The following is a 14,072-nucleotide window of genomic DNA, read 5'->3' as shown; positions in this document are numbered from 1 at the left end:
AGTGTGAAATGTGGAGAATATCTTATAATTAGAAAAACTTGGGCAGCAAATTAAAATAATGATAGACTATAGAAATATATGTGCCAAATATAAAAGATATCAAATAATTAATTAAAATCATACGGATGGCAAAACGTAAAAAAATTGAAAGTGTTATACTTCAATGAAATTTGTAAAGTTACGTGCCAAAATATACGTTTTGGAGTAGAGTAGCATTTGATTGCTCAATCAGGACAAATAAAAGTTTGTTTCTTTTGTCCTGGTTGGTCAATCGAACACTAATCTACTCCAAGCAATAAATGTTGGAACGCAACCCAGTACAAATCAAACAAAATTAATGTCATAGAAAATACTATTGTCATATCTGTTCTTGATTTAAGTTTTTTTATACGGATATGTATATCGTGAATGTATAGTGTTTGTTTCTAAATATTATCTGAATAGTTTTTTAAAAATGATAACTTATATTTTATTATAAAGAAAAAAATTAGTTTTATTATAGATTATATATTGTGAATTTAACTTTTTTTTTTTTAAATTATTCAGGAACACGATTGTTTTAATGGTACTCGTGTTTTCGTGTACCTAAATTCAAATTTAAATATATCATGTTTCTTTTTTCTCATAACGTGCATTTTGCTGTTGCATTAACTTATGTGAAATATATTCATATATTTTTTTGATGTTATGTGTGTGATTCATCTGATAATAGTATATATATATATATAATATATGTATGAAATTCCGAAGGTATATAACCGGCATCGCGTTTTTTGCTACTTGGCTTCATTCCATATGCAGAAAGGCACTCTGTTTCTCTACAAGCAAGGATATCTATGCGAGATATGCCAATACTTGCCGCTTACATTGTCGTTTAGGGCACGCGCGTCGCACGAGCTCCGCCGTCAATTATCGGAAATGGATAATTTAGATTAGAGATTGGAGACTTACTTCCCGCAAATCTTGCAGGGGTAGTGAAGTGGGGTGGGCGCGGGTAGTTGTTGCTCAGAACTAGTGTGAGTTTGTGAGTTGGTGTTGACTGTGGCGTGGCCGGTATTGCCGATTTGGGCGGTTTGGGTGCTCCCGGCCATCGTTACTGTTACACTTCCGCTAAAGCTCTGACAACACAAAGAAAACACAAAGCCAAAATAAACAACACAAACAAACAACGGCGACGACAGATAAGTAACGCAACGGTCACACAACGCATAACAGGTCCTCGGTCCTTTTAAAATGAAGCGTGAGAAAACGACGGATCAACATACAATCTCATGCGACACTTAAATGTTTACACGTATGTACGCGTGTAAGATTATTTCACACCAAGTACGAAACTTTCTGTCATATTAATATTAATTTATATTAATATTTATAATTTTAATTATAATTAATTATAATATAATTATAATTAATATTTATAATTAATAATATTTGTAAAAGTAAATATCATTTTTTTTATTTGAAAAAAGTATAGTCAATATATAAGTAGATATAAAAAGCTTCGTACTCAGCGTGCGGAAATAGAATATGTGGTGAGCAGCAAACATAGAAATAATTTATGTGAATGTATTTCTTCTTTTTGTGTGAGTTATTCGGAACAATATATAAACTGGCTAAAGTAAAAGGTAAAGATTTGAAAGAAAAATTTATTTTTAACTTAGAAAGATGTTATAGTCGTTATCACAAGAGTTAGATATATGGATTCGTATAATTAATTGTAAAAAAAACAATAAGACGTATAAAATGTTTATATAAATTCAAAAAATATTACTACTCACATCTGGGCAGTCGTATGCGAATAACCTTAACTCTCCTTCGCTGGTAGTCAGAGTTGCCGAATTTTCTCTCTCATTTGTTTGTAGCTAAGTTGGCAGAAAAGTAGAAATTCATATATACATATATGTATGTATATGTATGTATGTATGTATGTATGTATGTATGTATGTATGTATGTATGTATGAACATACGCATATACACATACATATATACATACATATTGTATATTCAGGTAGCGTTTACATAATTAAAACAAAAAGTGATGATAAAGCAAACTTACCAGGGTACGGTGAAGGATCGATTTCTCTTCACAAAAGTCCATTTCCGTCACGGACGCGATAGCGTCGCGAAGTTCTCTGGTGTCCTTGCAATCTTTCTCGCTCTTGATCTTTGGTTTTCCGTGACGAATACGCAATCTTTTATATTCGTCGGGGCAGAGTCTCTTCCAGAGGTAATAGAACTGCACGCACTGTTTCGCGGTCTTGGCGCCGACGTCCCGTGAAATCGCGGAGAAGTCCTTGTTGTACTTGAGCAGTCCCTGATAGAACACGTCCATTTCGTGCGATGTCCATCTATCAGACTCGTGGCACTCGTAGCTGAGTAGCGGATGCTCCACTGGTAGCGTAGGTGTTGGTCGCATTAATTTCACCATCGCTTCCTGAAACATATAGGTACATAAAATCAATATCGATTGTATCACACACACATGATGCGATCTTGTTTCTGAAATATAAAATAATCAAAAAATTCAGAATAAAAAAAATTTGATGGAGATATATTTATGTGAGCAATACTTAGTAAAAAAAATATCTTACATGAATATTTCCCTTGCACATATGCAACAGGTGAAGCGCGTACTCCTTGTTTCTACCACCACCCGGCACCGCGGCGCAACACGCGAATTGCAGGTACATCTCCACTGCAAGCAACACGAGTCATTTCATTATCGTACATTTTGTGTTACACTTGCTATTCACAAGGCATGTAATCGCAAAAGAAAAACTTACGCTCGGTGCTCGTGAGCACGTTGTTTATACCGGGATCCCACAGAAGGTGGTCGGCCTCCGATCCGTCCTTTCTCCTATCCCCGTTACATTCAACCGGCGGTATCGTGGCCTGATATCTCGTGCCGATGTTGATTCTTGGCGGCGGACCGTCGTTTCCTTGAGAGTCGTCTGAACTGAAGTCCGAATCTCTTTCGTGCTGATGTAATCTTGCATACAACCCTGGACCAGGACGAGATGGATCCAGGATCGGTGGTGGCGTATAACTGCTGTCCCAGTGGCGATCGCAAGCTTTTCGCAGCCGCGATGGATAAGAGTGCGAACTGTTGGCATATTGGCTACCGTCCATGCGCGGCCTCTTCCGACAATGCCGTACGGGACTACCGGCAGGTAAACTGCCAGGACTGAGAAATACATCTTCGTCCAGCAATTCCTCCTTGATTTGTTCGATGGGTATCGGTAAATTTCCAGTAGCTAATTTATGTCTCAAAATATTGTTCTTTGTCGCGTGATTAGTTTGAATGAGGAACTTGGCCGGATTGACGACTTGCTGTTGGTTAAATTGTCCTCCCACGTTACACTGCTGCTGATTCGTTGTCTGAACGTTCAAGCCGAGATTCACGGTTACAGGCTCGATTTTTGGCGTCGCCAGACGAATCTCCTTCTTGAACGTCAACGCCGGACTGAGCGAACCCGCCTGCACCAGTACATTAGCTTTCTGCAGACCCGCCGTCTGTATTAGCTTGAACTCGCCGTTGTTGTCGACGACGATGCCAGCCAGACTACCGTTTCCTAGACCAAAGTCCACAAGATTCTGACTCGTGATTAATTTATATGATTGAAACTCGAATCGCCTGCGACCGGAGGCGGTGAAGTCCTTCGGGGTCGAAGACAATAGTGGATCCTCCGAGTTTGGCATCATTTGGCTTTGAAGCGCGTGATGCGGCGACACGGGAAAACTTGTGCCGGTAAAGGCGACCGGTCCCGGCGACGAGACGGAGGACGGCGGCAGCGAGGACAGCGGCGACGGCGCCGGTGTCGCCGACAACGGGCTTGGCAGTGGCGAGTGCGGATTCGGCGAGCCGGACCCGTAGAGGTCCGCGTCCGCCTCAGATTCACCCGGCAACACCTCGTTCAGCGCCTCCTCCACAGCCGCGGCGGATGACATTGTGGTGGTATAAAATGCCGCCGAGAGCGGTGACGATACTTGTCTCACATTCTCCGGATCCTCTTGAGGACTCAGCAACGGCAGGCTTCCGGTAAGCAAGCCTTCCTGGCTGGCTGGTGGGGTGGGATACGTGAAGCTCGGACTGTCGTGTCGCGTCAAGGGCGATGGCAAGGGCGACTGGGTCGGCAATGTATGAGGACTCTCCGTGTATTGCGCGGCATAAGTACTGAATTCGGCCAGTGAGTCGGGCAACGGTGAATTCACCAACGCTTGTAGATCCGGATTGACTGTGTGTTGCGACGAGTATCGATCTTCCAACGTGATATCCTGTAGCTGTTCGGTAGATTGTTCTTGCAATAGGCTGGCCGTCTGAAACTGCAATAATACAAGAATATACATATGGATGAAAATGAAAATATTCTTTCTTTGCTTCATTCTGCACAAATGATAAAGAAAAATCGATTAGATCTGTTCACCTGAATCGAGTCCAACTGCGTAGCATGCAAAAGCACGCTGTCAGGGACCGTTGTGACCTGCTGAAAGACTTCGTCCTGCAGACTCGGACTGAAGTAACCACCATCCTCAGCGTAACCTGTCATTGTAAAGCTTTCCGTTACCGCAGGTTGTCCCTGCGGTTGTTGATTATTCGGCTGTTGATTGGTCGTCGCTGATTGCACGGGTTGTTGATAAGTTAGATGTAATCTTTGTCCAGGATCAGAGGTTGTTCTCTTCACGGCCACCTTCGCTCCCTATAATTTATTCACGATATGCATAAGTTAATTCAAAATAAATAACTGCATCATAGAATTAAATTATTAATTTATATAATCGCACAATGAGAGAGAGAGAGAGAGAAATCATCCGAAGAATAATAAACGAATTTCGGGTACCTTCAGGATCAAGTCGGCAAGCGCTTGCGCTTGAGCCTGAGTTTGCGCTTCCTGTAACTGCTTCTGCACAGTTGCATGACCGCTCACGGTGACATTGGGCTGTCGGAAGTGTTCACCATCTGAGAGCCGGCGCACTTTCTCTCCTGCCGCCAAGGGTGGTGGTGCCGGTACCGCAAAGCTCGTCTTGCCGGCGATCTGTGAGACGGCATCGGCTTGCGTGGTGAAAACGGTGGCATTCGTACGGGGTTGTTGATTGCTATTAGCGTCCGCTGCTAGATCATAATATATTTTTTATTAAATATTTTTTGTTGAATTTTTGTTTACAAAAATCTTTGCATTTTCAACAATTGTATACATATTAAATTATATATTAATATGTATATTATAATTATATATTAATATATAAATTATACAGATATATATTTTAAATAAGCTTGACGACTAATACTCAAATAGAAAGTTATATATATATATATATATATATATATATATATATATATAAATGATAATAATATAACTTCTCTAATAATATAATTTCTCTAATAACCATATTTTAGATAACGAAAAAATATTTAATTATCTTTGATAATCATCTTTATTTAACGAAAGAAAATATGTTTTTTTTGCATTACAGTCATTTATTTTATTCAATATTATATCTTCGAAAAGCGGCAGGTTTTCTTTATAATGACTGAATAAATATACGATGTCTCTATGTAGTTTATTCTTATTTCATTTTTAAAATAACTAGAACAACACCATTCCTCGATTTTATATAAAAAAGAATGATATTTTTATATAAAGTTTGTTTTAACTTGACTAATATCTTTTGACAGAAATCAGCTGATAACTGTCAAAAATATTAATCGAGTTTAAGGAATTATAATATATTATTTAAAACATATTATTATTTTAATTTTTATAACATATTCTTATTTTAAAAATTAATTAGCAAATTAACGCTTTAATCAGCTAATTTCTGTCAAAAATATTAATAAAGCGTTAATTTGCTAATTAAATTTTAAAATAATAATATGTTATAAAATGTAAAATAGCAATATGTTGTAAATAATATGTTATAATGTCTTTTATCTGTGATTAATATTTTTTGACAGAAATCAGCTGATAACTATCAAAAATATTAATCAAGTTTAAAGAATTATGACATATTATTTAAAACATAATATTATTTTAATTTTTATAACATATTATTATTTTAAAAATTAATTAGCAAATTAACGCTTTAGTCAGCTGATTTCTGTAAAAAAATATTAATAAAGCGAAAATTTGCTAATTAAATATTCTAGCTTACATATTTATATTTATATTGTGTATGTTATAATTTGCTTATTAAATTTTAAAATAATAATATGGTAAAAGTTATAAAATAGTAATATGTTGTAAATAATATGTTTTAATACCTTATTCTCGATTAATATTTTTTCTTTCTAAAGCTATATCTTTTCGAACGAATCTCCTTCGAGTGTAAATTAATTATTAATATTAAATATTAAGTCATGTATATAGTATCGCGCGCGCTATTAGAATGAAGTTGCCGATGTTTGTTGTCGGCCATTACCGAAACATCACGAGTATCAGGCAGTTGGAGCTGCGTCCCGCTGTGATTAATTAGTAAGCATAATCGTTAGAAACAATTTCTAACCTTTGTATTGTAATATTTATCAATCGCATATTATAATTTCAACGTTAATATGTAGGCGTAATTGTTCGAAACACATATTTCGCGAAAAATTCGATGCAAAATTTCTTGCCTACATAACCCAACTCAATCTGTTGTCGCGCGCGCGAATGTGTTGCGATCCGTGGATATCTTTATCGTTAATTTTAGTTTACATATTTATATTGTGTATGTATAATGCGAAATAATAAGATTATTCTAATATGTATGTATTTTATTTGTTACAGGTAGCATTGCGATGCACAGTGCGATTCACGCGTCGTGTCGGGAGTGCCGTGTAAAGTATCGGACAATCGTAATTATTCGTGTTTTCGCGAGTGTCGTGAGTGCTACGAAGGACCAAGAGAGGAGGAGGAGGCCCGGGGAGGTATCGGGCGACAGTGGGGCAACTTTGAGGTATGCAAAATAAAAACATTTTTCTAAACTCTCTAAACATTGTTTATGAGATATTCGACACACACATAAATTATGTATATATCTAATTTGAATATTTTGTTTTCAGATCAATGTGCTGTGTACTACAACTTCGCACTATTACACGTATCGGTGAGTGAGAAATTGTTTATTTTATAACATTTCGATAGCGGTAATAGGAGTGTATATAATATGTTGAAAATATGAAACTAATAATATGTTAAATAATATGTTATAATATCTTATCCGCGATTAATATTTTTTGACAAAAATCAGCTGATAATTGTCGAAAATATTAATCGAATTTAAAATATTATAACATCCCTTTCTAAAAAAGACGTGTTAAGTCGATTCTCGCAAGTATTGTTACATCTTTTCCGCGATGCTGATTGACTGTTTCGATTCGCATTGTGCGTCATATTCGTAGCATCGACAGGCTGTCATCGCGAGGGTTAGTAGTTTAACAGTTTGTTCAAAATAAAATTAAATAAAATAATATGTTTTAAATAATATGTTATAATACTTTAAACTCGATTAATATTTTTGATAGTTATCAGCTGATTTCTGTCAAAAAATATTAATTGCGGATAAGGTATATTAAAATATTTTTAATATATTATTATTTTAAAATTTAATTATCAAATTAACACTTTATAATCAGTTGAAAATAAAAATATTAAAACATATTAAAATAGTAATATGTTGTAAATAATATATTATAATACCTTATCCGTGATTAATATTTTTTGACAGTAATCAGCTGATAACTGTCAAAAATATTAATCGAGTTTAAAGTATTATTGTTATTTAAATCATATTATTATTTTATTTTATTTTATTTTGAACAAACTGTCAAACCCTCGCGACAGCCTCTCGATGCTACAAATATAACGCACAATGCGAATCGAGACAGCTAATCAGCATCGCGGAAAAGAGGCAACAATACTTGCGAGAATCGACTTAACATGCCTTTTTTAGAAAGGAAGTATCGAACGCGACAGAAAATCCCGACCTATGTTTATGTTTGCGATCGGAAAAGATGGATTTGATTTTTGATTAATAAGACATCTTTTCCCTTTTACTAACAACAAGAGCGATAACGCGTAATGCATGCGAGACGTTTTGCGTTTCCGAGTGAAATAAAGGGACGCATAGGTTTTACAGAAAATCGTGAAACGGAAAGCGGAAAAACGGAAGGGAGTTCTTCCCTTTTTTCGCCAGCATGCGTAAAACGGAGGCGTATATATGCGCGTTCGAAATAAAAGGATCTTTTGCCGCCTCTTTTTTTCCTTGATTCGCCCTTCATCCCCGACAATGGCCGTCGCGAATTTTCTGCTCTCTTTCAGCTGCCACTCCGCGCTCTACGACGGTTTTTGTTTTCCTTTGGCTTTACGTATATATAATTGAAGAAAGGAAAAAAAGAATAAAACGCGTGGAGGATTGGCTGAAGCAACAACATACGTCGTATCATGTTCTCTCTCCGTCCGTGCAATAAAAATTTTTCGGTACGTTTTGTATCTCTAAAAATAACAATATTTAAATTTCAAAAAAGCGTGCGTACTGGTACGTTACGGCATATCCTGAGGACGGTGGGTTTGCTGGAATAACTACATTTAAATTTCAAAAAGCGCTCATGCCGTTCCAGTTATAATGTATTCCGTAGTCCGGCAGACTGACTCATTTTTACGAAAGCGCGCGGATGACAGAGTATTATAACCGAGCAGGGACATGAAATACATTCGGCCCACATGCCACGCGCCGAATAAATGGAAAAAAAATATTAGTGAAATTTTTTTCGATAATAATCACTCTGATCAGAAATATCCAATGAAATATAAAAAGGGTGTATCTTCTTTTTTTCGCACAAATGTAAAAAAAAAGGGATTTATATTTTTGCGAGTAAGACCCTGCGCACAATAGGAAAAATATTAGGAATAAGAATTATTTTAATCGGAAAAACTCTAATATAAAAATACAAATTCGAGTATAAAGGACTAGTAAGGGCTAATAAACTACTAAAGAGTCCTTTATACCCGAATTTGTATTTTTATATTAGAGTTTTTCCGATTAAAATAATTCTTATTCCTAATATTTAATATTTATTCCTAATATTTTTCCTATTGTGCGCAGGCCCTTAATCAAAATATTATGTAGCAATTCACATAACTTTTTATAGACAGAATTATTTTTCAAAGTTTTAACTCTCAAAGAGAAAATTCAATAATTTGTAATATAATTTTGAAATAGAGAAAACAAGCAAATGTATTTTATTATATACTATTTTTGTTTGATTTATTCGAAGCTACAATTAATTAATGGAAAAAAACGTATCTTTTCTCATTTATTTAATTACACTAAAGCAAAAAGCAATCTATACGCAATTGTTCATTTCGCACTGGCGGTCTATCGTGCGCCATAATAAATATTCCGCTGCTACTGAAATCGCAGCATACTGAAAAATATATTCTACGGCGTGCACAATCGTTCATGGTAGCCGTACAACTCGGCGGAAATAAATGCGTGCATATCCTGGGCGCCGCGGGGAGCGAAAAGAGGAAATGAGATTCGCCGAGTGTACAGCTGTATCGCGACGAAACTTTTCCACGACGATTTCATGAATATCTGGCCTTCGTTCTGGCTTTGAGCCGATTCTTTTTGTATTACTTTTTTGGCCATTATACCATACCGTACAATTCACCATACTCTACACATTTTTATCACACGTAGCGTATAATTAGCGATCCTCAAGTGAGATTTTCTTACAAATGAAATGAATTTTTTTTCTTTTTCATCATGACGTGATCGATGTTGTGATATTAAATTATGTTTCTTATAAATTTGTAAAATCACTCCTAATTTTATCCCCGGTCTGTAACACGCAAACTTATAGCATTCGAATTCTCAAAAGATTGTAGGTGTTTTCGTGTATGAAACAGCGAATATTCCCTTTGTAGTTTGTAAAAAAATGCAACGTGCTTTGCTCGATTTTATCGATCAACGCGCGCAAAAGGCATGCGAAACTTATGCATTTACATAAACCGTGAATTCCATGACCGTCCATGTACATGTGACAGCGTTATCAGAACACATTGATGTGGGACTGCGTGATATTTTTACAAATTGCCAATCATCGATCGCGGCGAGGCAAATTGCTTCCAACGAGGCAGACGCGCGGGCCTGTCTCTGACCTGTCCGATCTGCACTTCGAATGGAAATTGTTGTGGTCGATGCAGCAGCAGCAGCGAAAAAGCCGAGAGAACAAAGCGAAGCTTCGTTTGCTCTGATAATCCACGTATCTACATGTGTTTTACACAGGCGTATACATACTAGAAATCGCACACTTTCTCTATACAAATCTTTTATCAACCCTGAAATTTTCTTAGCAAAAATTTTCTCTCTCTCTTTCTCAACCTGAATTTGTTATATATTTATTAATATTTGATATGCAATAATAAGAACATCGCGATCAATGACTATTATAAATAAATTTACATACTAGCAATAATTTTAATTGATTCAAATTATAATTATCGTCATTTTTATTAGAGACCACACAGAGAGAATTTTCTCTTAAAATGTATACCCTAAAAATCATGGTAATCGTGGGACAATATGGTATGGAAAAAATCTTATGAGAATTTCTCTGATTAATATTTATCACAATAAAAATAATAATATCTATCACAATAAAATATAAAACATGTTTGATTAATTTTATTAAACTGTATGGTAAAATTACTGAAACATGTTTTATATTTTAACGTGTAGATATTATTATGTTTATTGTGATAAATATTAATCAGAGAAATTCTCATAAAATTCTTTCCATACCATATCGTCCCACGATTACCATGATTTTCAGGGTAAATTCTAAAAGAAAATTCTTTCCGTGCATTAATATATTTATTTACGAGGAATTAAATTCGACCATAGCAACAATCGTCTCAATACATGTCAAAGGTCTAATTCTTTGTTTGATTTATCGCATAATTGTTATCAGACACCCCTACGTGTTCTTTGATGCACGCAAAGCGTCCGATAGACGATATTTTGCTGGACGACCAGCATAACCGAGCGCGCTCCCATCCTCTCGCCACCCTTTGTCAAAAATGTACATCAGCGCCGTTGCACAACCAAATAACGTGGCATTCCCCTGCATCGTAAACGACATATCGCGCCCAACTAGCACACGCTCTCGCCAGCAAATTATTTATCGATCGATCTTGTTGTGCGGCCACTTTCGAGGCTTTCAAAAAATAATGCCCGACAACAACGGCTGGGTTAAATGACTGTCAACAATTCCCGGCGCGCCAATGGGAACGACGTTGTGTAGACATCAGTCCCTATTGTGCGCTGATTAATAATCGTTCGTGATCGAATATTCATAGAATTTTCGAGTCCATCGTGCGGCAGGGCAGAGTACGAAAAGAAGTTTGCTCGTTTGTCCGCCGTATTGCAGCGCGTCGCGACTAATAATCGATCTATACTACTTGAAACAGTGCCGCTTCTCCTACCGTTTGCTCACGCGCGAACAAACAATTGAGAAATCTATCAAATTCTATGCTGTCTGTAATGTTTGAAGGTCTCACTAAAAGGCACACAAAATCAAATCCAAATTTATTGAAGCAAAACGCGTGATTCTTTACTATCGCAAAGTTTAATATGCAACAATCACTATTTTTTCAGTCTTTATTTTAAAAAAACAATCATATAAATTACTTTTTCGTAACTGTAAATAACCTAAAAATTTTTTGGAGAATTTTTTAAATGTATTTATTTTGTGACAGCGCGTCGCGACTAATAATCGACCTATACTACTTGAAACAGTGCCGCTTCTCCTACCGTTTGCTCACGCGCGAACAAACAATTGAGAAATCTAACAAATTCTATGCTGTCTGTAATGTTTGAAGGTCTCACTAAAAGGCACACAAAATCAAATCCAAATTTATTGAAGCAAAACGCGTGATTCTTTACTATCGCAAAGTTTAATATGCAACAATCACTATTTTTTCAGTCTTTATTTTAAAAAAACAATCATATAAATTACTTTTTCGTAACTATAAATAATCTAAAAATTTTTTGGAGAATTTTTTAAATGTATTTATTTTGTGACAGCGCGTCGCGACTAATAATCGACCTATACTACTTGAAACAGTGCCGCTTCTCCTACCGTTTGCTCACGCGCGAACAAACCATTGAGAAATCTAACAAATTCTATGCAGTCTGTAATGTTTGAAGGTCTCACTAAAAGACACACAAAATCAGATCCAAATTTATTGAAGAAAAACGCGTGATTCTTTACTATCGCAAAGTTTAATATGCAACAATCACTATTTTTTCAGTTTTTATTTTAAAAAAACAATCATATAAATTACTTTTTCGTAACTGTAAATAACCTAAAAATTTTTTGGAGAATTTTTTAAATGTATTTATTTTGTGAAACACATTCACAAATTAAATTTTTTGAAAAAATTCCGAGAGCGAGAGCAAACATTTTGATTACTTCGACCTACATAAAATAAAGAATCAGAATGTGTGTGGATTCTAATATCAATTATTTTCTCGAGATTATTGTGGACTGTCGAGGGTTAACGATCAACGATTATTCGCACATGTCCGCAAAGATATGCACACACCCCGGCGATTATTTTGCGCTTATTTCGGGTTTACGGCCGCCGAGACGAAAGGAGCCGTACCACGGAAGGCGCCGGCTCGGATCGTCCCTCGTCGTTCTTGGCAGATGCCGAGGCGAAATCGCGCATAAATCGCTAACGACGCGCACTTTGTTACAAAAGCACGGGCCTGGTGCCCGCGCCGGCCCGTTCTGCTACTGCCGCCAGGCTTGATTTATCGCGCTAACGTGGACAATGCGAGAAATATTCTGGCGTGTTCGCTTCGTAAATCACGGTTCTTCGGCAGTCCATACACTGCATGCCCCCATAGAGAGGAGGGCCCCCGCGAAATATCACGAAAGGCGGGAGGGAGAGGTTCTGGCAAATGCACATACATACACACGCGCGAGGGAGAAAGAGCAGTGGAGAACAGGATGAACGGTATAGGGCACAAAACGGGAGATACACGATCGAATCGGGATGCGCGTCCGTAAATCAGCGCTGGAATCGCATTCGTGGATTCTGTGTTCTCAGCATCGTTCGCCGGAACACTGTATTAATTCTTTTTTTCACCGCAGTTATGACACGCGCGTATATATATACCTTCGGGATTCTAAACGAAACAATGACGTTGTGTTCTACCGTATTGCATCGAGAGATACATCTTTTCTGCTCGCGAAAACGCGAGTGGTAACTTTTATTATCGACACGACGTGTGATTAATGTAACATCGCGTTAGCATAAAAGATAAACAAACATAACTGACGTATTTTCGAGAAAATGATCTGTCATCTTACCTGTCGTTCTCTTCTGTATGATCTTCTCTTCGATGAGTGCTCTCACGCTGACCGATGCCGTCTGTAAAGGCGGCCCGATGACTTCTTTCTTCTCGCTCTTCTTGTTCTCCGCATCCTGTAACACGCAAATAAAGAGACGCATCGTTAAAAAAAAATCAAATAGTCGCGCGACAAAAATAGAGTAACCAACAATGTATAAATTTTCTGCATCGCGTTCGAAATTTCATCAAAGATCTAAATTATCGATATTAAAACAAAAGGAAAAAGATATTCTATCGCGATCGTGCGAAAAAGCGACCATCGTTGCGTAATATTTGGCTCATCGAAGAGCGTCTCTTCGTTAGTTGATTGTGGGCGAATATAGTAAAATCTTATTAGTTAGCGAAACTTCGGTCAAGCTTATTCAGAGGACTCATAGTCTAACCAGAATCTCATTGGTCTCGGCCGCGGAGGACTCGTGACGAGAGAACCTAGATTAGAAGCTCAAATCACGGGCAAATTGACGCGCAGGGTACTACCTTGAGGGAGGTGTGTAGAGTAGACTACAATGGTGAAGGAGAGCGAGAGGAGCCAGAGATGCACGCTAATCACTGAGCAAGACTAATTGAGGCGCCCATTGGATTATATCCTAATGGAATCGCTGGTGCGCGCGATTCAACATCGTGTAATACAGCCCGTCGAAAGATACTCTACGTATGTCGTTTCTGGATA

At 37.0% G+C, this 14,072-nt stretch overlaps 1 protein-coding gene across 5 annotated transcripts in view; it reads right to left on the bottom strand.

Moving 5' to 3' along the window:
• LOC145939600 (uncharacterized) overlaps positions 1 to 14,072 on the bottom strand; it is a 405,991-nt gene that overhangs the window by 18,040 nt on the left and 373,879 nt on the right. For 3 of the 5 annotated variants that reach the window (XM_083044035.1, XM_083044038.1, XM_083044037.1), the window contains 8 exons: positions 13,362 to 13,476; positions 4,840 to 5,111; positions 4,426 to 4,698; positions 2,785 to 4,324; positions 2,593 to 2,696; positions 2,058 to 2,435; positions 1,779 to 1,862; positions 952 to 1,118 (listed from right to left, as the gene is read on the bottom strand). In XM_083044035.1, coding sequence (XP_082900161.1) covers positions 952 to 1,118; positions 1,779 to 1,862; positions 2,058 to 2,435; positions 2,593 to 2,696; positions 2,785 to 4,324; positions 4,426 to 4,698; positions 4,840 to 5,111; positions 13,362 to 13,476 — 2,933 coding nt within the window. The remainder of the gene's footprint in view (positions 1 to 951; positions 1,119 to 1,778; positions 1,863 to 2,057; positions 2,436 to 2,592; positions 2,697 to 2,784; positions 4,325 to 4,425; positions 4,699 to 4,839; positions 5,112 to 13,361; positions 13,477 to 14,072) is intronic. The other 2 variants (XM_083044036.1, XM_083044040.1) reach the window with 2 other exon arrangements.

The sequence above is a fragment of the Prenolepis imparis genome, unplaced genomic scaffold (assembly GCF_030444845.1).
Source record: "Prenolepis imparis isolate NDT839.2.m4 unplaced genomic scaffold, iyPreImpa1.0 SCAF_8, whole genome shotgun sequence".
NCBI lineage: Eukaryota > Metazoa > Arthropoda > Insecta > Hymenoptera > Formicidae > Prenolepis > Prenolepis imparis.
The sequence above is the reverse complement of the archived record's forward strand: the minus strand, read 5'-3'. Positions and strand labels throughout refer to the sequence as shown.